This window comes from Gobius niger, assembly GCF_951799975.1.
Source record: "Gobius niger genome assembly, chromosome: 18".
Lineage (NCBI taxonomy): Eukaryota > Metazoa > Chordata > Actinopteri > Gobiiformes > Gobiidae > Gobius > Gobius niger.
In genome coordinates, this window is record NC_136869.1 from 385,463 (window position 1) to 413,450 (window position 27,988).

Sequence of the window (27,988 nt, forward strand, 5' to 3'; positions counted from 1 at the left end):
CTCAATTTCTTTCTCAATTTTTGTCAATTTTTTGTCAATTTTTTTGTAATTGTTTTTGTCATTTTTTGTCATTTTTTGGTCATTTTTAGTCAAATTTTTTCGTCATTTTTTGTCACTTTTTGTCAATTTTTTTGTCATTTTTTTGTCACTTTTTGTCAATTTTTTTGTCATTTTTTGTCAATTTTTTCGTCAATTTTCGTCAATTTTTTTGTCTTTTTTTTCAATTTTTTTCTCAATTTTTGTCAATTTTTTTCAATTTTTTGTCATTTTTTGTCTTTTTTGTCACATTTCCATCATTGTTTTCGTCTCAGTTTTGTTGCTCTTTCCTCACCGTTTTCCCAGTAGCTTTTGGATTGGGGTAAAGCCAAACTGGAGAAAATGTGCCCGGTTCAGGTGGGAGTTAAGGGGTTAAATAAATAGGAAATAAGCAAAGAAGGGGGGCAATCTTGTCTCTCAGCACCCCCACGGCCCTGGTTATTATAGTTATTGTTTAATGACGCTGGAATCATGGCTCATTTAAAGTGACTCCAGACGTGTTTTCTCTTTAGATCCAGGTTTTGATGCAGTTGGTCCAGAGACAGAAGGGACTTGTTTCAGCTCAAATAAACATTTTCTTTTTCCCATTTTTGTTTTTAAATTATTTTTTGATTTATTTATTTGAACAGGGACAGTGAACAATACACATTAACCTCAAAAGGGTGATTTTTTCCAATTTGTTTCACTCATTTTGGCTATTTTGTTATTACTAATATTTTCGATATTCCCCTCATTCTTTCCCATTTTCCAACCCACTTGTTTCCAAATGTATTTCCCAATGTTGCCATATTTTTGCCCCATTTTTACCCGATTTCTTTTCCTGAATTTCTTTTTTTTTTACCCCCAGTTTCTTCAAAAAAAAAAGAAATCCAATCCACTTTATTTGTATAGCACATTTAAATGTTTCCAAAGTGCTGCACATGAGATCCAGATTAAACCATATATATAAAGCAATATAAAAAGCAGATTAAAACAGATAAATAGAAATAAAAAGCAATAAAATAAAAGACACAGGACGACTCACGCAGAGCTAAAAGCCAGAGAATGAAAGTGTGTTTTAAGACGAGACGAGAAAAAGGATTTTTTTTTTCTAGTTTTCCTATTTTTCCTCTTCATTTTTGCTATTTTTTACTACTATTTTCCCTGTATCCTCTTTTTTTAAAATTACTTTTTACATGTTTTTCATTTTTCCCCCTGATTTTTCCAAAACAGAAAAAAATCCAGACACAGTTTCTCCCAATTTCCCCCAAATCTTTCTCCATTTTTCACACACTTTTTGACAGTGCAGATACACATATTGTTCTGTTTTCTGGTTTTAGTATTCAGTATTTTGTATTCAGTATTTTGTATTCAGTATTTTGTATTCAGTATTTTGTATTCAGTATTATGTGTTCAGCCCTAAATCAGAGCCAGTTCATCACTTCTTCTGTGTCAGTGGTCATTACAGGGGAAACAGCTCCCCCTGGTGGCCGTGGATCCGCCCTTTGTGACACTTTTTCTACAATCCGGCCGGTTTATTCTGATTCTGATTGGTCGGTTTAATGACAGGCCTGAAGAGCGCAGAGAGAGCCACGCCCACCACACCTGAGGAGCCGACAGGTGAGTGGACCGGGACCGGGACCAGGACCGGGACCGGGACCGGGACCGGGACCGGGACCAGGACCGGGACCAGGACCAGGACCAGGACCAGGACCAGAACCAGAACCAGGACTCAGGACTCAGGACTCAGGACTCAGGACACAGGACACAGGACCCAGGACTCAGGACCAGGACTCAGGACTCAGGACTGTGCAGTGAAACCAAATACTTGCCAGAAAAATATGAAGAAAGTTAAATATTTACAAAGGAACAAATATTTAGTTTCACTGCAGTACGATACAGATACTTCTTTGTAATATTATCACGTAACTGTATCTGTAACTGTAAAATGAAGTGTCAGGGACAGCGCCTCCTTGTGGCAGGACTGGTGTTAAACCCTTAACTCCCACCTGAACCGAGCGCATTTTCTCCAGCTTTACCCCAATCCAAAAGCTCCTGGAAAAAAGGTGTGAAAATAGCGACAAAACTGAGACGAAAACAAGGATGAAAGTGAGAAAAAAGTGACGAAAAAGTGACAAAAATTTGACTAAAAATTGAGAAAAAAGTGAGAAAAAAGTCACGGAAATGTGACAAAAAAGTGATGAAAAATGTGACCAAAAATGTCACAAAAAATGGACAAAATGTGACAAAAAGTGAGAAAACTTGGACAAAAAACTGACAAAAAATGTTCCTAAAATGACAAAAATGTGACCAAAATACAACAAAAAATATACAAAAATTTTACCAAAAAGTGCCAAAAATGTCACAAAAAATTGACAGAAATGACCAAAAAAATGGCAAAAGATTTGATAAAAATTTGACGAAAAAATGAAGAAAAATGATGAAAAATTGATGAAAAAGTGCCAAAAATGTCACAAAAAAATGACAAAAATGTGACAAAAAGTGAAAAAAAATGAAGAAAAAAAAAAGTTACAAAAATAAGTTGAACACCCAAAAAAATGATGGAAAAAAAATCTGACGTGAGGAAAAAGATCCATTTAGTTTTGTAGGTCTTAGCTTTCAAATGAGGCGTTACACTGGCCTACAGGATTTGGGTGAAGCTGAACTGGAGAAAATGCTCTCGGTTCAGGCGGGAGTCAAGAGGTTAAAAGAGCCGTCGATGTATCGTTGTGTTTTCTCCCCCAAGACTCCGGTCAAACAAAACCACCAGCGCCAAAAGAGGAGGAGCCAACGCAGTCACATGACCAGCGGAGCCGGGAGGACGAGCCCGGTGAGTCTCCAGCCCGGAAAAAAAACTTTAAATTATATTATTGTTACAATGTGGGAGAAAATGTCAACATTGGATGATATTTACAAAAAAATAATATAAAAAATAAATAGTAATAATTAGGGGTGTAACGGTACGCTAAAATTGTATTCGGTTCGGTTCACGGTTTTGGAGGGCTCGGTTCGGTTAATTTTCGGTACAAATAAATAAGAACTAACAAAATTTTTCTTTTGAAAAGCTGCCAATACACAATAGAATTCTTGCATAAAATAAATAAAAGTGACCCATTTGGGTGATATTTTAAATAAATTGCACTCTTATAATGAGAGTTACTGTAACTCATGAGAACCATGTGGATTCAACTCAACAAAAAGGCCACAGTGAACGGCGTTTTACTCTCGTCTACTCGCCAAACTACTGTCCTGATGCTCTAGACTCACCAGACACAGTAAGATGAGAGTTTAAATGAGAGTGAGGCCCAGAGTCTGCGCAGAGAAAACATGAGAGCTGCGCCCGGGACACTGGTGACATGATGCAGCCGCGCATGAGGCGAAGTATGAGGCGAAGCACCGGGAAACAGACGGCCGAGCGGGACACGAGCGGAGAAGCACTCGCGCTTTGGAAGAGACGGGGGGAAGGCGGTCGGTCTCTCCTGCTCATTCACTTGCAGACTGCTCCGTGTTGGTGTTATATGTGGCGAAGTAGGCGGAGAGTGAGTGCGCGCTGGAAGAGCCTGTCCCGTAACAACAACGCGTTGATTAATCAGTGAAACAACACTACGCACCTTGCGTAGTTTGCGTATAGGAAGAACCGGCTCTGAGCGCTGGTATAACTTTGTGGCTGAAGTGCGGACGTGATGGGATATTGTAGCGAGGCTCAAGACTTTTAATCAAATACTTAAAGCCAGCGCCTGTAGTTTCTCTCGGCTACTCATGCAGCTTCAATGTACGTCACTCAATAGCGTCCGTGCGGAAACTCGCGTAGGAACTTTGTTCCGCGGCGCTTAATATGACGCTAATAATAAATTTACATTATTTAATGAAAATAATACACCGAAACGGTACGCAAGTGGACCGAACCGAACAGGCCGAACCGAACGGTTCAATACATCCCCGTGAACCGTTACACCCCTAGTAATAATAAAAAAAAGAGATGCCGAAAAATGTGGGAAAATTGAAAAAAATACATAGAAAATGTGGAGAAAAAACAATGCGGAAAAACTTAAATTTAAATGAATAAATAAAAGTATTAAATTGCTGGGTTTGCAGGTGACATCACAGGGTTCTAAAGGCCTTTACTGTTATATAGAGGAAAAATTATTTTGTTTTTGAGGAAATGATCATGGACCCAGTGACTGATGTTGACTCTTAACTCCCGCCTGAACCGAGAGGATCTTTTTCCTCACGTCATCACATTTTTTTTCCATCATTTTTTTGTTGGGTTTTCAACTCATTTATGTGACTTTTGAGTCATTTTTTTGTAATTTTTTGTAATTTTTTGTCTAATTTTTGTCATTTTTTTGTAATTTTTTTGTCACATTTTTGTCATTTTTTTGGGTCAAATTTTATCACAATTTCGTCACATTTTTGTCACCTTTTTGTCACTTTTTTGTCATTTTTCGTCACATTTTTGCCTTTTTTTGTCTTTTTTTGTCTTTTTTTTGGGTCATTTTTTTGTAATTTTTTTGTAAAATTTTTATCACATTTTTGTCATTTTTTTGTCACTTTTTTTGTCACATTTTTGTCATTTTTTTGTCACTTTTTTGTCACTTTTTTTGTCACATTTTTGTCACATTTTTGTAATTTTTTGTCACTTTTTTGTCACTTTTTTGTCACTTTTTTGTCAAATTTTTGTCACATTTCCATCATTGTTTTCGTCTCAGTTTTGTCGCTTTCGCTGGGTCCGATGACATCATCACATTCTAGAACCTGCTGGGCTTTTCCACATGAACCACATAACCTCCTATAATCAGCACAATAAGATCCATAATGTTATTAACCACATAACCTCCTATAATCAGCACAATAAGATCCATAATGTTATTAACCACATAACCTCCTATAATCAGCACAATAAGATCCATAATGTTATTAACCACATAACCTCCTATAATCAGCACAATAAGATCCATAATGTTATTAACCACATAACCTCCTATAATCAGCACATTAAGATCCATAATGTTGTGACGTCGTCTGTTTTCCAGCAGCTGAACCTGAGTCGGACGTGGAGTCTGAGATACAAGGTGAGTCCGGGCTCAGTCCTGGTTTTACTCACTTACTTTCCTGTTTTAGTCCAAGCTGATCTGAGTTTTCTGCTTCTTTTCCCTCAGAAGCCGTGGCTTTGCCTCCGCCCGACGACAGCTTCATCCCAGGTCAGTCTGAGGATAGACTTTAACCCCTTAACTCCCACCTGAACCCAGCACATGTTCTCCAGTTTGGCTTTACCCCAATCCAAAAGCTTCTGGAAAAAACAACTTTATTTATACGGCGCATTTCGTACACAAGGCGACTCAATGCGCCAACTCAAATAGCGACAGAACTGAGACGAAATCAATGAAGATGTGACAAAAAAGTGAGAAAACTCAGACAAAAAATGTACAAAAATTGACCCAAAAAAATTACGAAAAAATGACAAAAAAATGACAGAAAGTGACGAAAAAATTACGAAAAAATGATGAAAAAGTGGCAAAAAATGGACAAAAAAAGGACAAAAAAAATTACCAAAAATGATGAAAATGTGGCAAAAATGTGATAAATATTTGACAAAAAATTGACAAAATTAAAAAAAGAAAAATACAAAAAAATGACAATAAACTGACAAAAAAGGACAAAAAAATGACGAACAATTGACAAAAAATGTATGAAAAAGTGATGAAAAAGTGGCAATAAATTGACAAAAAAAGGACAAAAAAATTACAAAAGATGATGAAAAAATGTGATAAATATTTGACAAAAAATTGACAATAAAAAAAAAATACGAAAAAAATAACAAAAATGTGACAAAAATGGACAGAAAGTGACAAAAAAGTGACGAAAAATGGACAAAAAAAAGTACAAAAAATTATGAAAAAGTCGCCAAAAATGTGATAAATATTTGACAAAAAATGTGACAAAAAAGGACAAAAAAATGTATGAAAAAATGACCAAAATATGAAAAAAAATTATGAAAAAATGGCAAAAATGTGATAAATATTTGACAAAACATTTACAAAAATTTGACCAAAAAGGACAAAAAAAATTACCAAAAAATGATGAAAAAGTGGCGAAAAATTTGATAAATATTTGACAAAAAATTGACAAAAGTTTAACAACAAAAGGACAAATGTGACAAAAAATTTACAAAAAAGTTACAAAATGAGTTGAAAACCCCCCAAAAAATGATGGAAAAAAAATGTGATGACGTGAGGAACAAGATCCATTCAGTTTAGTTTTGTAGGTCTTTCAAATGAGGCGTTACACTGGCCTACAGGATTTGGGTAAAGCTGAACTGGAGAAAATGCTCTCGGTTCAGGCGGGAGTTAAGAGGTTAAAGATGAGCTGTATTTGACTCGTTCATGTTTCTGCAGATGATCCTCGAGGAGACGACACTTTCTCTCACCGTGAGTTAAACTGTTAGAATCTAATCCTGAAGAACATGTGCTCTGTTAAAGTGGGGGGTTAGAGGTTTAAACGTGATGAAAATGTCTCTCTTTTCAGTCTCAGAGGAGAAGCAGGTTCTCATCGACACCACCGGGGGTCAGTGTTCGTCTCTCAGAACGTTTTTAAATCTGAAACTTTGACAAATGGTCTGAACTTTGGCGTCTGTGTTTCCAGAGTTGGTGACGGAGGCGGCGCCGCAGGAGGCGGTCGGTGAGTCAGGGTTTTAACCTCTTAACCCCCGCCTCAACCGGGAGGAGCTTTTTCCTCACGTCATCACATTCTATCCAGCATGTTTTTGTTAGGGATTCAACTCATTTTTGTAACTTTTTGTCATTTTTTGTCACATTTTTTAATAACATTTTTGTATCAATTTTTGGTATTTTTTTGGTCACATTTTATGTCTTTTTTTTGTTAAATTTTCATCACATTTTTGCCACTTTTTCATCAATTTTTCGTCACTTTTTTGTCATTTTTTTGTTGAATTTTTGTCATTTTTTGTTGAATTTTTTTCACTTTTTTGTCATTTTTTTGTTGAATTTTAGTAATTTTTTTGTTGAATTTTTGTCATTTTTTTGTTGAATTTTTTTCACTTTTTTGTCATTTTTTTGTCTTTTTTTGTCACTTTTTGGTTAAATTTTTGTCACATTTTTGTTGAATTTTTGTCACATTTTGTTGCGTTTACATCCTTCTTTTCTTCTCATTTTTTGTGGCTTTTTTGGTGCTTTTTTTCCCAAGAAGCTTTTTGATTCGGGTAAAGCCAAACTGCAGAAAATGGGATCCGTTCAGGTGGGATTGTTTCCCCATTTTTTCCTTATTTTTGCCACAATTTTCCCCCAAATCATTCCCGATTTTCCCCACATTTCTCGACATTGGAGGTGCTTTTGTAAACGTGCAGATCTTCCACATATTGTTCTGTTTTCTGGGCCGACTCTGATATAATAAACGAGGCTCTGATGTTTGGAGGAAAGTCCTTCATACTTTTGCTCTCTTTGTGATGACGCTGTCCCAGATGTGATTCCTGTGTCTGTGGTTTCGTGGCCCTAAAAAGAATAAATAAATGTGTTGTTTCAGTGACTTCAGGGCAGTATCTGACCAGCTCCAAGTTCACACAGGAGGAAGGTACGAACTGGAGGAACTTCAGACTTTAGCTGGACGACCGAAAGGCCTCTGAGTTTCTGTTTCCAAACAGAGGAAGAGGGAGGAGTTCAGGAGTTCATGTGTTTGTGATTTCAGAACCAGCAGAAGAGAAAGAGCCTAAAGCCAAAACAGAAGCAAAAACAGAAGCAGAAGCGTCTCCTGAACGGAGTGAGGAGCCCACAGCCACAGCCGCTGAGGGTGAGGAACAAAAGGGCAACAAAACATACCGGAAAAGCAACAATAGCAACGACACAACACGACCAAAAAGTGGCATAAAAACACGACAAAAACGCTTCATAAATGTGACAAAACATGTTGAGCTCCAGTCGCGAAAGCTTTTAGATTTGGGTAAAGTCAAACTGAAGAAAATGGGCTTGGTTATTAACCTCTTAACTCCTGAACGGATCTCATTTCTCCAGTTTGGCTTTACCCAAATCTAAAAGATTCTTGGGGAAAAAAGCACCAAAACAGCCACAAAAAATGAGAAGAAAAGAAGGATGTAAACGCAACAAAAATGTGACAAAAATTCAACAAAAAATCAACAAAAAATGTGACAAAAATTCAACAAAAATGTGACAAAAATGTGACAAAAACTCAATAAAAATGTGACAAAAACTCAATAAAAAATGTGACAAAAACTCAACAAAAATTCAACAAAAAATCAACAAAAATGTGACAAAAATTCCCCCTGTCATGCCCAACGAGTGAGCGCCGTCTCCCGGTGTTCGCCTCGCCAAAAACTCAATAAAAATTCAACATAAACTCAACAAAAATGTGACAAAAAAGTGACAAAAATTCAACAAAAAATCAACAAAAAAGTGACAAAAATTCAACAAAAAATCAACAAAAAAGTGACAAAAATTCAACTAAAATTTGACAAAAATTTGACAAAAAATCAACAAAAAAGTGACGAAAAAGTGACAAAAATTCAACAAAAAAGTGACAAAAATGTGACAAAAAATCACAAAAAAGTGACAAAAATTCAACAAAAAATCACAACAAAGTGACAAAAATTCAACAAAAAAATCACAAAAAAGTGACAAAAATTCTACAAAAAATCACAAAAAAGTGACAAAAATTCAACAAAAAATCACAAAAAAGTGACAAAAATTCAACAAAAAATCACAAAAAAGTGACAAAAATTCAACAAAAAATCACAAAAAAGTGACAAAAATTCAACAAAAAATCACAAAAAAGTGACAAAAATTCTACAAAAAATCAACAAAAATTCAACAAAAAAGTGACAAAAAATCACAAAAGTGCAGAAAATTCTACGAAAAATCACAAAAAAGTGACAAAAATTCAACAAAAAATCACAAAAAAGTGACGAAAATTCAACAAAAAATCACAAAAAAGTGACAAAAAATCACAAAAAATCAACAAAAATTCAACAAAAAAGTGACGAAAAATCACAAAAAAGTGACGAAAATTCAACAAAAAATCACAAAAAAGTGACAAAAAAATCACAAAAAAGTGACAAAAATTCAACAAAAAAGTGATAAAAAAATCACAAAAAAGTGACAAAAATGTGACAAAAAATCAACAAAAAAGTGACAAAAATTGAACAAAAAATCAACAAAAATGTGACAAAAGATCACAAAAAAGTGACAAAAATCAACAAAAAGTGACAAAAAATGGAAAAAAAGAAAGAAGGAAAAAAAAAACCCACAACAACGTGAGGAAAAAGATCAGTTTTGTGGGTCTTAGCTTTCAAATGCGTTGTAAGAGTTTTTAACCTTGCACGTGTGAATAATAAATGTTTTCATGTGTTTTGCAGAGAAGCTCCCGGAGAAAGACAAAGGTAAATCTAAAGCGACGCCTCGTGTTTGTTTCTCCTGTAGGTTTTTAAGCCTCGTTTTGTTTTGCAGCAAAGAAGAAAAAACCAAAGCTGTTGAACAAGTTTGACAAAAGCATCAAAACTGAGCTCGACGCGGCGGAAAAACTACGGAAGAAAGTAAGATATACTTCACACAGACGGTTCCTCCCTTCATACAAGTGTAATAATAATAATAATAATAATAATAATAATAATAATAATAATAATAATAATAATGTTTGTTTGTGTTTGAGGGGAAAGTGGAGGAGGCTCTGCAGGCCTTCGAGAGTCTGGTTCACAAATATCCACAAAGTCCCAGAGCCAGGTTTGGGAAAGCCCAGGTAAGACCGGAGCGAGACCAGAACCTGACCAGAACCAGACCAGAACGAGACCAGAACCAGACCAGAACCAGATCAGAACGAGACCAGAACGAGACAAGAACCAGACCAGAACCAGATCAGAACCAGACCAGAACCAGACCAGAACCAGATCAGAACGAGACCAGAACCAGACCAGAACCAGACCAGAACCAGATCAGAACGAGACCAGAACCAGACCAGAACCAGACCAGAACCTGACCAGAACCTGACCAGAACCTGACCAGAACCAGACCAGAACGAGACCAGAACCAGACCAGAACGAGACCAGAACGAGACCAGAACGAGACCAAAACCAGACCAGAACGAGACCAGAACGAGACCAGAACCAGACCAAAACCAGACCAGAACGAGACCAGAACGAGACCAGAACGAGACCAAAACCAGACCAGAACGAGACCAGAACGAGACCAGAACGAGACAAGAGGGAGACCAGAACCAGACCAGAACGAGACCAGAACGAGACCAGAACGAGACCAGAACCTGACCAGAACCAGACCAGAACGAGACCAGAACGAGACCAGAACCAGACCAGAACGAGACCAAAACGAGACCAAAACGAGACCAGAACCAGACCAGAACCAGACCAGAACGAGACCAAAACCAGACCAGAACGAGACCAGAACGAGACCAGAACGAGACCAGAACGAGACAAGAGGGAGACCAGAACCAGACCAGAACGAGACCAGAACGAGACCAGAACGAGACCAGAACCTGACCAGAACCAGACCAGAGCGAGACCAGAACGAGACCAGAACGAGACCAAAACCAGACCAGAACGAGACCAGAACGAGACCAGAACGAGACAAGAGGGAGACCAGAACCAGACCAGAACGAGACCAGAACGAGACCAGAACGAGACCAGAACCTGACCAGAACCAGACCAGAACGAGACCAGAACGAGACCAGAACCAGACCAGAACGAGACCAAAACGAGACCAAAACGAGACCAGAACCAGACCAGAACCAGACCAGAACGAGACCAAAACCAGACCAGAACGAGACCAGAACGAGACCAGAACGAGACCAGAACGAGACAAGAGGGAGACCAGAACCAGACCAGAACGAGACCAGAACGAGACCAGAACGAGACCAGAACCAGACCAGAGCGAGACCAGAACGAGACCAGAACGAGACCAGAACCTGACCAGAACCAGACCAGAGCGAGACCAGAACGAGACCAGAACGAGATCAGAACGAGACCAAAACGAGACCAAAACGAGACCAAAACGAGACCAGAACGAGACCAAAACGAGACCAGAACGAGACCAAAGCGAGACCAGAGCGAGACCAAAACGAGACCAAAACGAGACCAGAACGAGACCAGAACGAGACCAGAACGAGACCAGAACTGAACCAGACCAGAACCAGACCAGAACGAGATCAGAACCAGACCAGAACCAGACCAGAACCTGACCAGAACCAGACCAGAGCGAGACCAGAGCGAGACCAGAACCAGACCAGAGCGAGACCAGAACCTGACCAGAACCAGACCAAAGCGAGACCAGAGCGAGACCAGAACCAGACGAGAACGAGACCAGAACGAGACCAGAACCTGACCAGAACCTGACCAGAACCTGACCAGAACGAGACCAGAGCGAGACTAGAGCGAGACCAGAACGAGACCAGAACCAGACCAAAACCAGACCAGAACGAGACCAGAACGAGACCAAAACGAGACCAGAACCAGACCAGAACCAGATCAGAACGAGACCAGAACGAGACCAGAGCGAGACCAGAACGAGACCAGAACCAGACCAAAACGAGACCAGAACCAGACCAGAACCAGACCAGAACGAGACCAAAACCAGACCAGAACGAGACCAGAACGAGACCAGAACGAGACCAGAACGAGACAAGAGGGAGACCAGAACCAGACCAGAACGAGACCAGAACGAGACCAGAACGAGACCAGAACCAGACCAGAGCGAGACCAGAACGAGACCAGAACGAGACCAGAACCTGACCAGAACCAGACCAGAGCGAGACCAGAACGAGACCAGAACGAGATCAGAACGAGACCAAAACGAGACCAAAACGAGACCAAAACGAGACCAGAACGAGACCAAAACGAGACCAGAACGAGACCAAAGCGAGACCAGAGCGAGACCAAAACGAGACCAAAACGAGACCAGAACGAGACCAGAACGAGACCAGAACGAGACCAGAACTGAACCAGACCAGAACCAGACCAGAACGAGATCAGAACCAGACCAGAACCAGACCAGAACCTGACCAGAACCAGACCAGAGCGAGACCAGAGCGAGACCAGAACCAGACCAGAGCGAGACCAGAACCTGACCAGAACCAGACCAAAGCGAGACCAGAGCGAGACCAGAACCAGACGAGAACGAGACCAGAACGAGACCAGAACCTGACCAGAACCTGACCAGAACCTGACCAGAACGAGACCAGAGCGAGACTAGAGCGAGACCAGAACGAGACCAGAACCAGACCAAAACCAGACCAAAACGAGACCAGAACCAGACCAGAACCAGATCAGAACGAGACCAGAACGAGACCAGAGCGAGACCAGAACGAGACCAGAACCAGACCAAAACGAGACCAGAACCAGACCAGAACCAGATCAGAACGAGACCAGAACGAGACCAGAGCGAGACCAGAACGAGACCAGAACCTGACCAGAGCGAGATCAGAACGAGACCAGAACCAGACCAGAGCGAGACCAGAACCAGACCAGAACCAGACAAGAGCGAGACAAGAGCGAGACCAGAACCTGACCAGAGCGAGATCAGAACGAGACCAGAACGAGACCAGAACGAGACCAGAGCGAGACCAGAACCTGACCAGAACGAGACCAGAACCAGACCAGAACGAGACCAGAGCGAGACAAGAGCGAGACCAGAACGAGACCAGAGCGAGACCAGAACGAGACCAGAGCGAGACCAGAACCAGACCAGAACGAGACCAGAACAAGACCAGAACGAGACCAGAGCGAGACAAGAGCGAGACCAGAACGAGACCAGAGCGAGACCAGAACGAGACCAGAACGAGACCAGAACCAGACCAGAAACCAGACCAGAACGAGATCAGAACCAGACCAGAACCAGACCAGAACCTGACCAGAACCAGACCAAAACGAGACCAAAACGAGACCAAAACGAGACCAAAACGAGACCAAAACGAGACCAAAACGAGACCAAAACGAGACCAAAACGAGACCAAAACGAGACCAGAGCGAGACCAGAGCGAGACCAGAGCGAGACCAGAACCAGACCAGAACCTGACCAGAACCAGACCAGAACCAGCCCTCGCCCCTGGTCAGACCCTCTGCTGTGAACCTGTTTCAGGCGGAGGACGACGTGGCTGAGAAGCGCCGCAGTAACGACATGTTACAAAGAGCCATAAACTCGTACAGAGAAGCTTCAGAGCTGCCCGACGTGACTCCAGACCTCCTCAAGGCGGCGCTGAAGAGGCGAGCGGAGAGGCAGACCTTCTTAGGTAAGCATCTCTGCTCCTCTGCTCTGAGCGCTGCCTGGTGTTAAAGCCACCGTGTGTTTCAGGACGGACTCGTGGGGCCGTGATGACTCTGGAGAAACTGGTGCAGACGTTTCCAGAAGACGTTTCTCTGAAGAACGACCTGGGAGTCGCTCACCTCCTGCTGGGAGACAACAGAGGAGCCAAGGCCGTGTACGAGCAGGTCTGTGAGTCTCGTACCGTAAATGCTCTAATACAGGCCGGGCCTTTATTTACTCCAGGGCATCAGGACCAGGCCTTTATTGGAACCACAGTTAGAGACAGGCCTTTATTTCTATTTGAGCAAAACGGACGACCAGGAAAACGAAGAAAAACGAGATTTGTGTCCATTTTAACCTAAAATATTAGGTTCATTTATTAATTAACATTTCAAACCCTCTCCCAGCGGCTGGAACATTGACGCCTTTTATTTTGTCGGGACAACAGGAAGTGTTTCGTTGCTGTTAGCGGAGCTTTGACATCAATGTCACTGCAGGTTTCTGTTTCGTTTTTACCGGACCGGATTATTTGTTGTTCTCTTGTGTAAAAGGCGAGTTTAGACGGAGCGTTTGTGTTTGTGATCGATCATGAGACTGACCCGAGAGAAGACGAGACGCTCGCGCTGATGGGAGGAGTTATTTTGAGGCGTGGGACTGACCTGCACACGGAGCAGCTGGACGTGCTTTGAAGACGCGATGGAGACTTTATTAAAACCCTGGAGGGTCACACAACATTTGCCCTGTTTCCAAATATGGTCACAGGAGGTTTGAAAAGTGGCTAAATCTGTGTCAAAGTTACGCTGGGATCAGCTCCTCCGCAGCGTCCCCCTCGGCCCGGGTTCAGTTTGTTACTTCCTGCACGCGAGTTTTCATTTACACCAGTATGAGACAAACTCCTAACATGGGGAATATTTCTACTGCTATAGTTTCTAATAAAAGGCCTGTTCTAGAGACCGGCTTTAATTTGCCTCCGCCAGCCGCGAACCCGGCCCCTGTCGGAGACCCGGCCTCTGTCTGAGACCCGGCCCCTATTTTGGTTTAAAGCTCAATAACTTTGTGCCGTGTGCAGGTTTTGGCCGTGGCTCCTGACGACGGTTTTGCCAAAGTTCACTACGGCTTCATCCTGAAATCAGAAAACAAGATCTCGGAGAGCATCCCCTTCCTGCGGGTGAGTACGAGAGCGCCCCTCTGTATGAAGGTTAATTTGTGTTTTTATTATCAAGGTGTTTTTTATACACTGAATTTATGTATCTGAATTTTTTGCATCCGCATTTCACCACCATATTGAAAAAAAGTCAGTGTATTTTTTTTCGCTGTTGTAAAAAAGCTGCGAAAAACAGCTGATGGAGCCAATCAGATCTAAATGCATTCATTGTGGGAGCCTGGGATCTGATCACTGGTGCTGTACCAGGGTGAAAGGAGCAGGTGTTTTTATAGAAACTTATGAATAAGCGTGTTAGCTTAGCGCTCACTCATTTCAATGGGTTAGCCTAGCCTAGCCGCGTCCATTGGTTTACATGAATTAGTTAGCATTGGACATTGAGCTGTTGTTTCTCCTAAAACATTCAACCAAATTAAATGACCCAAAGCTCAACTGTGTATGTGAGAACAGTCATTCATTCATTCACTCTGAACACACAATGTGGGTCAGCCCGATGTTCCCCGGGCACCTGGACCTTCCAAACACCGGAGGCGGGCCGGTGTTCCCCGACTGCGGGTCTCGCTCATAGACATGTTATTGCTGCGCGTCTTCATAAAAACACAAATTAACCTTCATACCCCTGTCTTTGCCGAGCACTAACCCTGTCTGTTCCAGGGCGGGCTGGAGTCGGGCGAGCCGGGCACCGACGACGGGCGCTTTTACTTCCACCTGGGCGACGCGCTGCAGCGAGTGGGAGACGCAGAGGTGAGTGTCTCCCTGAGGGCGCCGGGAGGGCATCCGGCGCACAGCGGTAACCCCGCGTGTGTTCGCAGGAGGCGCTCAAATTGATATCTGTAAAAAAAAAAAAAGTTCCCTGTTTACATGCAGTGTCTCGCCTGAAGAAGTATTTTCACCTAGTACTGGACTTGTTCTTTTGTACAAAATGTGACAGAAAATGACAAAAATGTGACAAAAAAAGACAAAAAAATGACAAAAATGTTTAAAAAAAACGAAAAAAATATTGATTTAAAAAAAAATGACAAAAATGTGACAAAAAAAAGACAAAAAATGACAAAAATGTGACAAAAAATGACAAAAATGTGACAAAAAATGACAAAAAAAAGACAAAAAATGACAAAAATGTGACAAAAAATGACAAAAAATTGATTAAAAAAAATGACGAAAAAAATGACAAAAAAATGACAAAAATGTGACAAAAAATGACACAAAAATGACAAAAAAAATGACAAAAAAATGACAAAAAAATGACAAAAATGTGACAAAAAATGACAAAAAAAATGACCAAAAAAAATGACAAAAAAATGACACAAAAATGACAAAAAAGTGACAAAAAATTGACAAAAATGACAAAAATGACAAAAAAATGACAACAAAAATGAAAAAAAAATGACAAAAATGTGACAAAAAATGACAAAAATGTGACAAAAAAAAGACAAAAAATGTGACAAATGTACGAAAAAATGACAAAAAATTGACAAAAAATGACAAAAAATTGATTAAAAAAATGACAAAAATGTGACAAAAAATGACGAAAAAATGACAAAAATGTGACAAAAAATGGACGAAAAAATAACCAAAAAACGACACAAATGAGTTGAACACCCAACAAAAAAATGATGGAAAAAAAATCCGATGACGTGAGAAAAAAGATCCTCTGGGTTCAGGCGGGAGTTAAGAGGTTAATCTCTCCAATAGCCTCGCGTTAAACATGTATTATTATGGTAAAGACTTCGATCATAGAAATATATCTGATAATAGAGGTCGATCTCAGTTTTTCTGCACCAACAATATTTTTGGACAATTTTTTGAAAGGTTTTTTTCAAGTTTTGTCAGTGTGTACCATGGGTTTCTCTCTCGTCTCCTGCTCACCTGCCCTCAGTGTAATCCATCATCGGCGCACAGCGGTAACCCTGCGTGTGTCTGCAGGAGGCGCACCGCTGGTACGAGCGCGGCCACCAGAGGGGGCACTTCGCCTCCGTGTGGCAGAGGTCGCTTTACAACGTGGAGGGGCTGACGGCGCGGCCCTGGTGGACGCCGAGGGAAACGGGCTACTCCGACCTCGTCAAGGTACGAAGGCCAATCAGAGGGGCTCGTCTGCCGAGGGGGCGGGTCTAAGGCGCTGCTCGGGCTCTCTGATTGGTTGTACTTCTCTGTGCGTTGACTTAAGGTCAGCTCACACTACACGACTTTTATGCCCGATTTCGCTCTGATTCTCAGTCGCGCCGAGTCTAATCGAGTCGGGTCTAGTTGAAGGTGGTCACACAGAGTCGGGTCGTGTCGTGTGGGGCGGCAGAAAGACGCGACTCCAGTCGTAGGAAATCATACATGTTTGATTTTTAGGCCTGATTTTGGAGGCACGGGAGAAACGTGGGTGATTTTACCGACACTAATGTGAATGACAGAGTGATATAAAGACAGAAAAACACCGCCGCGCCTCCTTTTTTCACTTCTCTGTTAAACGACTCATTTCATGGCCACAGCCCCACACACGAAACAGCACAACTTTATATCACCAAGAGTTCACGACAACCACCTTTTTCAGCTACATTTCAATCACGAGCAGAGTTTAGCGGCTCTTACTGAGTTTGGAGACGAACTGTTTAGCTTCACCTCGCTGCTAACGGCGGCTAACGGAGGCTAACGGCGGCTAGCCTCCCCGCTGTCTCCTCTGTCTCCTCCGCTGTCTCCTCCATCTCGAGGCTGAGGTTCGTCTCCTTTTCTTATTAAATCCACTGAAACACGTCCCGCTTCTTCCTGTCGCCGACTTTTATCTCCATGTGACAGAACTATAGCCCAGTTGAAGCTTGGTAGTAGCAGTAAGCTAGCGCTGCGGTGTTGTGACATTGTTGACACCGTTGACCGATTGGGACACACACGTTATCCCGCGCTCACAAACACAGGCCTGTCTTTGCTGATCTGGGCTCAGTTTTGAAGCCGTGGAGACGACAGACGCGCTGTGTTATAAAACATCAGCTGTTTGTCAGAATCGTGAGTCGCTCTGACGATTCTCAGTCGTTAAGTGTGAACCCCCAGACGTTCCAAAATCGCACTGAATCCAGTCATGTAGTGTGGACCTATATAAAATCGTTTACGACTAGAAAAGTCGTGTAGTGTGAGCTGACCTTTAAAGAGTCCAGCCTCAGGTTTATGGTTCACGTTGTGACGCTTCAGACTCTGGAGAGGAACTGGAAAACCATCCGGGACGAGGCTCTGGCCGTGATGGATCAGAAATCTGGACTGTTCATGCCTGAAGAGGAAAACCTGCGCGAGACCGGAGAGTGGGGCCAGTACACGCTGTGGCAACAAGGTACGAGACAGAGCCGGGACTGGACCGGGACTGAACCGGGACTGAGCACATGGTGTTTTCACAGGGAGGAAGGCGGGCAGTGCGTGTCAGGGCGTCCCAAAGACCTGCGCTCTGCTGGAGAAGTTTCCTGAAGCCACGGGCTGCAAGAGAGGACAGGTCAGTCACTACCTGGACACACCCTGGTCACGCCTTCAGGGGAGACACTGCAGGAAAAACTACATTCTTCCAGGTTTTGGGCCAAATCTGTCTCTGAACAGATAAGCTTTCACTCAAAAACAGAAAATACACCTAATCTTCACAGTAACATGTTTAAATATTGCGCTGATTCAATGTTCCCCCATAGACTTATATGGGAGAATGCAATTTCAAGGGTCTTTTTCTCCAAACACATGTTTCTGTCATTGTGGCGACACTATGTCCACGTCAGTCGGACCTAAAGACGTCACATTTTCCAGCCTCGGACTGAACAAGATTTGGAATATTTTTTCAGAAGGATTTACTACAAATAATGAATATCAAGCATTGGCTTAAATGACTTGAATTGAAATGTTTCTTGTTTTGAGCGGTTTTCTCTCATTTAGACACTTTTCCTGATCGGACCGAGTTCACTTTGCTTGTTTGAGGACATTTCAGACCAGTTCTAGGGTAAATCTCGCTTGAAATAAGAAAGTAAAGTTGCCAATGAGACAAGACCAGTTTTCTTTCCCCATTGGCAAAGAAAATGAGCTGAAATAAGGACGAAATGTATCGAAACGAGTCAGAAACATCTCAGAACAAGTGACATAATCTGGGACAAATGCCCAACAACTTCTTAACTAGTCAGAACAGCTAAAATTTGGGTTATTGTGCTCAAACTGAGATGTTTATACTGATCTAGTTAAATACTTTTGGCAGTTTATCATCTAATCCCTCGCCTGATTTATTGAGTTTTGAATGTCAAAAAATAAGGCGAATATACATTTTTTACACATTTTTCCGCTAAAAACAGATTTTTTTTAAAAACTACACAAGAAATCCAAAATCCCCTGTGAAAAAGTCTCGGTAACTCATTTATTAATAAAATGAAACCATACATTTGAATGTAGCTCTATCCAATATTCAGATTTTGTCGCCAAAAGATGTGAAATGTGGGTCATTTTTAGGCATAAAACACCTTGTTCTTATATGAAAAGATAAAATAACAGATGTATTTTTTTCTCACATTTATGCCAGTGATCGACAGCAACAGCTTCAAATTGATATCTGTAAATTTATTTTTTTCCCCTGTTCAACTGCAGTGTCTTGGCTTAAGAAGTATTTTCACCTAATACTGGACTTCTTTTGTACAAAAATGTGACAAAAATGTGACCAAAAAATGACAAAAATGACCAAAAAATGACCAAAAAAATGACAAAAATGTGACAAAAAAATTACAAAAATTGGATTAAAAAAATGACAAAAAAATGTGACAAAAAATGACAAAAAAAATGACAATAAAGTGACAAAAAATTACAAAAAAAAATTACAAAAAAATGACGAAAATGTGACAAAAAATGGATTAAAAAAATGACGAAAAAATGACAAAAATGTGTTTTTCAAGTTTTGTCAGTGTGTACCATGGGTTTCTCTCTCGTCTCCTGCTCACCTGCCCTCAGTGTAATCCATCTCTGTCTCCATCATCTCCATCTTGTCATTTTTTGTCACGTGTGACTGAGCCGCCATGACAGAATCTCTTCTTCTTGGTTCCAGATCAAGTTCTCGGTGATGCAGCCGGGGACCCACGTGTGGCCCCACACCGGCCCCACCAACTGCAGACTGCGGCTCCACCTCGGCCTCGTCATCCCGAAGACGGGCTGTCGCATCCGCTGCACCGACTCCACCAGGTAACCACGGTGACCCCACCCCCGCGGTGACCCCACCCCCGCGGGGATAACCACCGTGCCACCGCAGTGACCCCACCCCCGCGGGGATAACCACCGTGCCACCGCGGTAACCCCACCCCCGCGGGGATAACCACTGTGCCACCGCGGTAACTCCACCCCCGCGGAGATAACCACTGTGCCACCGCGGTAACCCCACCCCCGCGGGGATAACCACTGTGCCACCGCGGTAACTCCACCCCCGCGGAGATAACCACTGTGCCACCGCGGTAACTCCACCCCCGCGGAGATAACCACTGTGCCACCGCGGTAACCCCACCCCCGCGGGGATAACCACCCCCGCGAGGACAGATACAGACGAATCTCGTCATAGAAGGGGGCGTGGCTTCGCCGAGGGGGAAAATAGAATCTTTAGAGAAACACAATTTTCCTCTTTTAAGCCATTTTCTGGTGGAATATGAACTTATTTATCACATAAATAAAGTCAGGTGTAAATCAGGTCCATATGGATATTTTCTCACAGCAGATTGTTCAGTAGAAGTGAAAAATCGACAGTTGTAGCTAGTGCTAGCTAACCGTTAGCATTAGCCCGATGCTAACATGTAGCATCAGGTTAGCATTCTCCGTTTTTTATGTATTTATAGATACAGACGCATCTCTGGAATCGCCCATATATGGTCATGTTTGAAAACAGTTAAGGGGGAAAAACAAGTTTGAGAAAAATCTAAACTTTCTCTAATTATTCAAAAACTACTTTAACAAACGCTGAATTATGAATATAGTTTCTATTAAATAAAGATATAAAGACATGGGGTGGAGCAAAGTGGATCAACAGCCCATAAATACATGAATAACGGAGAATGCTAACATGATGCTACATGTTAGCATCGGGCTAATGCTAACGGTTAGCTAGCGCGAGCTACAACTGCTGTTTTTTCACTTCTACTGAACAATCTGCTGTGAGAAAATATCCATATGGACCTGATTTACACCTGACTTTATTTATGTGATAAATAAGTTCATATTCCACCAGAAAATGGCTAAAAAGAGGAAAATTGATGTTTCTCTAAAGATTCTATTTTCCCCCTCGGCGAAGCCACGCCCCCTTCTATGACGAGATGCATCTGTATTTATGGGCTGTTGAACCACTTTGCTCCTCCCCATGTCTTTGTATCATTATTTAATAGAAACTATATTCATAATTCAGCATTTGTTAAAGACGTTTTTGAATAATTAGAGAAAGTTTAGATTTTTCTCCAACTTGTTTTTCCCCCTTAAAGGGGGGGTATTATGCAAAATCGACTTTTTGAAGCTTTACATCATGTTATTAAGTCATTCCCTCATTAAAACCATGGCTGAAGTGTTGCCTTGGCACATTCACGTATTTTCGAGTAATCTGTAAAAACTCTGATGGCGGCCATTTTAGGGATAAAACGCCTGATTCCTTCAGGAAACGCCCTCGACCTCCTGGATACGCCTCCGACCTTTCGTCACCAGCCGAGTAACCAACCACTGCTCCTCAGCAGAACCCCCTCCCCGCAGTGTCCAGCCCTAAGACGTAAACAGAGTCATCATGGAGGATTAGCTTCATGTGTTGTGAACCGGAGCCACAGCAGCTCTGAGACTTTTACAAAGACACATCAGTGTTTCTGTTACCGAAACACCCAGGATTCAAACCGGTGACAAGAACACTTATTTCAGTGTCTGGTTCTGCGCTGGGCCTTGATGATGCCCAGAGCCTCCGGAGAAAGCTAATGCTAAGCTAAACCTCGAGTCATCTCGTGAAAACGAGAAATATGCACAAATAAAGTCAATAAAACCACCACACACATAAGGAACCGTTAAACAATGATCACACACGGAGCCGGGCTTGTTGATTTCGAAGTTTATTGCTCACATTTCATCTACAATGGGTCATAGCCGAGTGGTTTTCTCCCGGAGCTAACAAGCTAGCCGCGTCAAGCTAACGGGAAAATTCACTGAATACAAGCAGCATATTATGCATTGAAAACGTCACTAAAACAGGCAACTGCTTGAAGCAGCCTTTACGATGATCACACACGGAGCCGGGCTTGTTGATTTGGAAGTTTATTGCTCACATTTCATCTACAGTGAGTCGTAGCCGAGTGGTTTCTCCCGGAGCTAAGGCACTATTAGCCGCGACAAGCTAACAACCTTCACCTTCACAACATTCATTGAAAACAGGCAGCATATTATGCACAAATAACGTCAATAAAGCAGCAACTACTCGAAGCAGCCTTTACGATGATCACACAATGAGCCTGGCTTTACACATTTGTGGTTTATTACAGACTTTTCATCAACAATGAGCTGTAGTCGATTATAACAAGCTAACGGGTAACCTCGAAAAACCATTGTCCACCTGCACAGATAATGTCCGTCTTTGAATCGTATGGGCTCCTGCAGATCCTGGTGTCGTCCATGGGGGTATAGTTAGAGATCCATAGGGCAGATGCAAAGAGAAGCCTCCAAACAGCAGTTATTTTTCAGGCAAGAGCCTCTTCCAAGCGTCCGGTGTGGAAGGTTCGTCTCCAAATAATATCCTGTGTGGCCATTGTTCACAAAGTGATAAACAGTAGCTCCTTTCCAACAATAAAAATTAAAATGCACCGATCGTAGTTTCAATACTGTTGAGACAACGAGCGCAGTGTTGTTGTGATGCCACAGACAGCGTGTGGAGGGGGCGTGTCGGAAAGGGTCAGAGGTTCTTAAAGAGACAGAGGCCTATTTCAAGTCATTTGCTACCGCCATTTTGAAAGAGCAATTTTATACAAGGCAGTTCTTCTAATTTACTGCATTGAGAGACCAACAGAAGGTTTCGTCATCATTGTAGTGTGCTATAGACTGGTGCTATGTGGCTGAAAAAAGCATAATACCCCCTCTTTAACTGTTTTCAAACATGACCATATATGGGCGATTCCAGAGACGCGTCTGTATATATAACCACTGTGCCACCGCGTGCAGGGCTGGGCACCGTTCAACGATCCCGGTCCGTTGTCGAAAGGTTCAGGGTCTACTGGGATCGAAAAAATAACAGGAACCAAAAAGAAATAAGATCTTTATGTTCAAGTTTTGATACTGTTTAAATTTTAAAGAAAAAAAGTGAAGCACAAGTTAAAAATGAAATAATAAAAAAAGAAGAAAAACAAATGGAAAAATGAATTGGGGAAAATGTTGGGGCAAAACACATCTGGCAAATATTTAAATAATTAAGAATAAAGTGGGTCTAACAGTGTTAATGTTGACAACATATTTTATTTTAGTTTTAGTCTTTTGACTAAAATGAAATTTAATTTTAGTCACAATTTAGTCAAAAACACTTTTCTATTTTAGTCTAGTTTTAGTCGACTAAAATAAAGACATTATAATCATCATTCTAATCATATTTAATGTTGTTCCTCTGCTTCATGTTTCTGCTCCACATGAACAAAGCTCAGAGCTGATCCTTTAAACATGATCTGAGGCTCTTTCAGACGCTCAATACAAGTTTGGATGATTTTAGTCTCTCCTTTTCATTTTTATTTAGTCTGATTTTAGTCGACTCAAACATCTGGACATTTTAGTCACAGTTTTAGTCTCATGAGAAACTTTTACTTTAGTTTTAGTCCAATTTTAGTCACAAAAATATCACTTTGACTAAAATTAAGACTAAATATTTTAGTCGAGAAAATTAACACTGGTGTGTAACCGATACCAGTCCGGTGTCGAAAGGTTCAGGTTCTACTGGTATCGAAAAAATAACAGTATCGAAAGCAGGAACCAAAAAGAAATATTAAATCTTTATGTTCAAGTTTATATTATATTATTTTTAAATAATTAAGAATATAGTGGAACAAATTCAAATTCAGAATAAAGTGGAAAAAAATAAGAATAAAGTGGAAAAAAAGAAATAATTAAAAATAGAGTGGAAAAAATTGGGGGGAAAAATAAGAATAAAGTGGGAAAAAATAAAGTGGAAAAAAATGTATAATTAAAAATAAAGTGAAAAAAAGTGGGGAAAAAATTAATTTAAAATAAAGTGGGCAAAAATAAAGTGGAAAAAAATGTATAATTAAAAATAAAGTGAAAAAAAGATAATTAAAAATAAAGTGGAAAAAAATAAAGTGGAAAAAAATGTATAATTAAAAATAAAGTGAAAAAAAGTGGGAAAAAAAAAATTAAAAATAAAGTGGAAAAAAATAAAGTGGAAAAAAGTGGGGGGGAAATTTTTTAAAATAAAGTGGGAAAAAATCAAATAATTAAAAATAAAGTGGAAAAAAGTGGAACATTTTTTTTTTAAATAAAGTGGAAAAAAGTGGGAAAAAAATAATAATTAAAAATGAAGTGGAAAAAAATTGGGAAAAACAAGTTTAAAATTGGGGGAAAAATATAAAAATTTGGGGAAAACGCAAAAAACAAAATTCTGGAAAAATTTGGGGCAAAATTGGGAAAAATGTTTTTGGGAAAAAACACATTTCTATTTCTCTCTTAGTTCACCTCAAACAAATGATACAAATGCAAGATAAATGAAATGGAAGGAAAATGGTTCAATATGACAAATATTTCAGTATCGACTACAAAGTGTCCTGTTGTGTCCGCAGAGAGTGGGAGGAGGGGAAGGTTCTGATCTTCGACGACTCGTTCGAGCACGAGGTTTGGCAGGACGCCGACTCGCGCCGCCTCATCTTCATCGTGGACGTTTGGCATCCGGAGCTGACGGCGCATCAGCGGCAGACGCTCAGCCCCATTTAGACGGACACCGGTTTGTCATGAACTCCTAGAAACCGAACAGGAGCTACGGCGCCAGAGGAGGAACTTCTGGACGATGGTTTTCGTGGAGAATTGAAGGATTGTTGGTGAAAGAAGAATATTTGATGATTATGGACTTTACTACTGACTGTAAACGGTACAGGAGATGCTACACCACGGGACAGGGTTTTGATTTTTTTTATAAGAATTATGTAAATGTTTAGGAGTCAAACACAAAGGTCAGTAAACATTTCATACCAAGACATTTCTAAATGCAACTAGTTACCAATATTCTTTCCTTTAGTCCAGTTTCAGTCTAGTTTAGGTTCAATCTTGTGTAAGTGGCTTTTTCCCTTAGTGTGATTCATTTTGATGCACAGATAATGAAAACCTTAGGACCAAACCACGAGAGCCGTTTAAGCACAACTCACTGAAATATCAAAGTGATTTTACTTTATTCCATCTCGGGTCATTTCTAAACCGAGGACTCGTTTTAAAGCCTCACAGTTTGTATTGCAGACGAAACATTTCATTCACCGATGTTGAAGCCACGACTGTTCTTTACTTTTGCACAAAATCTGTTCCGTCTGAGATGTTTATATTTGTAATAAAACCAAATGAAGGTGTTTCGTTCCATCTACAGAAAAGGTTCATCCTGTGTCTCAGTAGAAACTAGTAAAGCAGGTAAACTAACCCGTCTGCTTTACAAACATAACAATGGTTTAATAGTTGCACCGAGTGAGAGCGTTTTAAGACTTCATCACATGTGAATAAAGTCAGTCTTTTATTGCGTGATGAGTTTTAAAGTGTGGAGGTTATGCAGATGAAGTCACAGCAGGTGTAACAGTCGAGCTAAACACAGACCACTGTTAAATATGAAGCTTCAGAACCACATTTAAGGAAGGTTTCAGACAATGACATTCTTTTTCAGTTGCTTTCAGATAACAGTGCATTGATGGACCTGGCAGAATGAAATGGATGTACGGAGGAAGTTCACGGTGAATGAAGGAGCTGAAACACAAATGACACGACGCCATCACTGGTTAAGAACAATATATGTATTTTTACTCTATAAATGTTTCCACTGAAGCGAACACAGATGAAACACCATTACTGACGACAGAACAGCAAAGTCTGTCACAGTGAACGACCACTCACATTTTAGACAATTATACCAGATTAAATCACAACAGAACAGTTACTTTACAGAAGCTTCAATTAACAAATAAAGTCAATTGTGAAGTTCACAGTAAATAAGTAAAATATAGCTGCAAGCGGCAATTATCGGCCCTCGCCGACCGCCCTGCCCCCCTTTGTCTCCCTCAATCTAAATTCACGGTGTTGCTACTGCCTTTGTGTTTGTTTTTTAAGCTTTTTTAAAGGTTGTTAGGATCTGGTTCTTTTGTATCACGCGAGAACAGTTATTTGGATAAAGCCAAAGCAGACACTGGAGATAGAAGTCGTCTCAAAGATAAGGCTTTTATTGCCATTGTTCCAGTTACAAAGTTGTATAACCAGCTGGTGACTTCAGAGAAAGAGAAGAAGTGAAGTCCAGACCTCCGTTGACAGTTCCTTTTATCCTAGTCTTGCACTTCTCTGCACAGAGAGGGTGAGGCCTATCAGTGAGTGTGTTGTTTGTGTCTATGTGTTTGTATACTATCTGTACTTTGCGTTATGTTCAGAATGATTATGGTTTGGACCATTGTCGATCAGCTCATCTCAGTGACATGGTCTTCTTGTTCTGTAGCGTGTGAGCAAAGCATGAGTCAGAGGCCTGTTCAGATTTCGTTATAATCCTTACACCGTCCTCATTGTGCCTCCGGTGTGGGCAGTCACTGTTTTATACGGTGAGTTTATGTTTGACATGGGGACAGCGCTTTGCGTTGTTTTCGTGCACTCCGCGCACTTAGGTTCAGTGCGCTGCGCGCACTACGCTGCGATTGCGATTACAATAGGCCCTTGCTCGGGCCTAAATATTCTCAAACGAAAACAGTGTTTCCGCTTACGCAGGTACCATAAACTATATATTTTCGGAAAGTGCTCGCGCATTCCTACCTCATGGTTCGTGCCCGTCAGTGACCAGTCGCCCTTTGACTTTTATGGGCTCTGTACAATTACAATGTTGATTTTTGCATTATATATGTATGTGCACGGGACGTGCACGACAAGAGCAGCTTGTTTTTCTCGCCAGCCCTGATGGCGCTCGGGCCTAAATATATGAGGATGGGGTAACGATGCTGAATCTATGATCTATTACCAAGTGTAAACTTGAACAACATGACACGACTTTCGAAACAAAAAAGGTAAACAATTAATCAAAAAAGGTCAAATAAAAAAGAAACAGGTCTGTGCTCCAGGGGGCGCAGTAAGAAAACAGACAGTTTAGATCCAAGACTCAGTCCAAACCCTGGAAACAGCGGCTCAGTGAAGGAGGAGCTGAAGGTGTGGAGATGGGTCAGATCATCATCAGTGATTCTGTAAAAGGACAGAAGTCCAGCCTCAGAGTCCAGGAACACGCCCACTCTCTCTGAGGAGATTGAACCAGGCCAAACAGTCTTTCCACATGCCCCCATAGGGGGTATTCTTTGTTTAAAATCTGAGAACCGGTGATGGACGAGTCGTTTTTCTCTCTTGTTGTGAAGAACTGAGCATTGTCCCTCCTTGATCCTCAGACTCCAGGACTGATCATTGTCTCCAAACCTACTCTTTCTACTGTCTCCTCTGCGTCTGATTCCTCTGTAAGTCACTGCTATATCAATGTCCTGCCCAATCCAGTCGACCTCCCAGTAACAGCGCCCCCTCAGGCCAGTGGAGCTCAGGACCTGATACAGGTCTGTGAACCTGTCCTCATGATCTGGATACTGTTGCTCCTTCCACCCACAGCTCACAGTCTGTCTGTCCTCAGACAGAAGGAGACGTCTGTGAGCTGTGTTTGGATCTAGAAAGACGTCACAGGAATCTGAAACACACAAACATCTAACTATCTGTGACAGAAATATGATATAATATCTCAACTATAAAACAGTACTCACACTTCCTCAGACCTGGGACCATGAACTGTTGTCCAGCAGGATCCAGCCTGAAACACACCAGTCCAGTTTACTGCTTAAAGACCAGACCAGGACCAGAGGGGAAGGTCCTCCTCAGTCAAACTCACCTGAGAGAGTCCAGGGGCCCGTGTGGGGCCTGTAGAGCCTTCAGGAGCTCGGTGGAAGGTCCTGGATGGTTGTAGCTCAGGTCTAAGTCTCTAAGACGGAAGGAGGCGGAGCTTAGTGCTGAGGTCAGAGAAGCCCCGCCCCTCTCTGAGACCAGACATCCAGACAGCCTAAAGACACACAGCATTACTCTCTAATGTGACAGAGACAGAGTGCATGATGGGAGCGTCTCACCTCAGAGTGTCCAGTCTGCAGGGGGCGCTCTTCAGTCCCTCACACAGCAGTTCCACTCCTGAGTCCTGGAGGTCATTGTTACTGAGATCCAGGAGAGTCAGACTGGAGGAGCTGAGCACTGAGGCCAGAGGACCACAGATGTCCTCCGTCAGGTTACAGCAGGACAGACTGAGGAGAGAGGAGACAGTTACTGACACTTAGGGCTGGATGATATTGACAAAAATGAATATCTT

General features: G+C 41.5%; 2 protein-coding genes across 2 annotated transcripts in view; one reads left to right on the plus strand and one right to left on the minus strand.

Moving 5' to 3' along the window:
• The window catches only part of unm_hu7910 (un-named hu7910), a 53,822-nt gene extending 29,425 nt beyond the window's left edge, over positions 1-24,397 (plus strand). Inside the window, exons 5-25 of the mRNA XM_079576280.1 lie at positions 1,585-1,635; positions 2,762-2,845; positions 5,049-5,087; positions 5,175-5,216; positions 6,411-6,443; positions 6,541-6,579; positions 6,658-6,693; positions 7,555-7,602; positions 7,717-7,818; positions 9,398-9,421; positions 9,489-9,574; positions 9,691-9,777; positions 13,125-13,275; positions 13,338-13,474; positions 14,359-14,457; positions 15,106-15,195; positions 16,378-16,518; positions 17,623-17,758; positions 17,823-17,914; positions 19,487-19,620; positions 24,219-24,397. Of these exons, the coding sequence (XP_079432406.1) occupies positions 1,585-1,635; positions 2,762-2,845; positions 5,049-5,087; positions 5,175-5,216; positions 6,411-6,443; positions 6,541-6,579; positions 6,658-6,693; positions 7,555-7,602; positions 7,717-7,818; positions 9,398-9,421; positions 9,489-9,574; positions 9,691-9,777; positions 13,125-13,275; positions 13,338-13,474; positions 14,359-14,457; positions 15,106-15,195; positions 16,378-16,518; positions 17,623-17,758; positions 17,823-17,914; positions 19,487-19,620; positions 24,219-24,369 (1,802 nt within the window). The 3' untranslated portion in view covers positions 24,370-24,397. The remainder of the gene's footprint in view (positions 1-1,584; positions 1,636-2,761; positions 2,846-5,048; positions 5,088-5,174; positions 5,217-6,410; positions 6,444-6,540; positions 6,580-6,657; positions 6,694-7,554; positions 7,603-7,716; positions 7,819-9,397; positions 9,422-9,488; positions 9,575-9,690; positions 9,778-13,124; positions 13,276-13,337; positions 13,475-14,358; positions 14,458-15,105; positions 15,196-16,377; positions 16,519-17,622; positions 17,759-17,822; positions 17,915-19,486; positions 19,621-24,218) is intronic.
• Positions 24,398-26,761: 2,364 nt separating this feature from the next.
• Positions 26,762-27,988, minus strand: part of LOC306977842 (uncharacterized protein) — a gene marked incomplete at its 3' end in the record, with an annotated part of 33,429 nt that continues 32,202 nt past the window's right edge. Inside the window, exons 15-19 of the mRNA XM_079576281.1 lie at positions 27,756-27,923; positions 27,524-27,691; positions 27,399-27,445; positions 27,041-27,325; positions 26,762-26,802 (exon numbers count right to left, since the gene is read on the minus strand). Coding sequence (XP_079432407.1) covers positions 26,762-26,802; positions 27,041-27,325; positions 27,399-27,445; positions 27,524-27,691; positions 27,756-27,923 — 709 coding nt within the window. The remainder of the gene's footprint in view (positions 26,803-27,040; positions 27,326-27,398; positions 27,446-27,523; positions 27,692-27,755; positions 27,924-27,988) is intronic.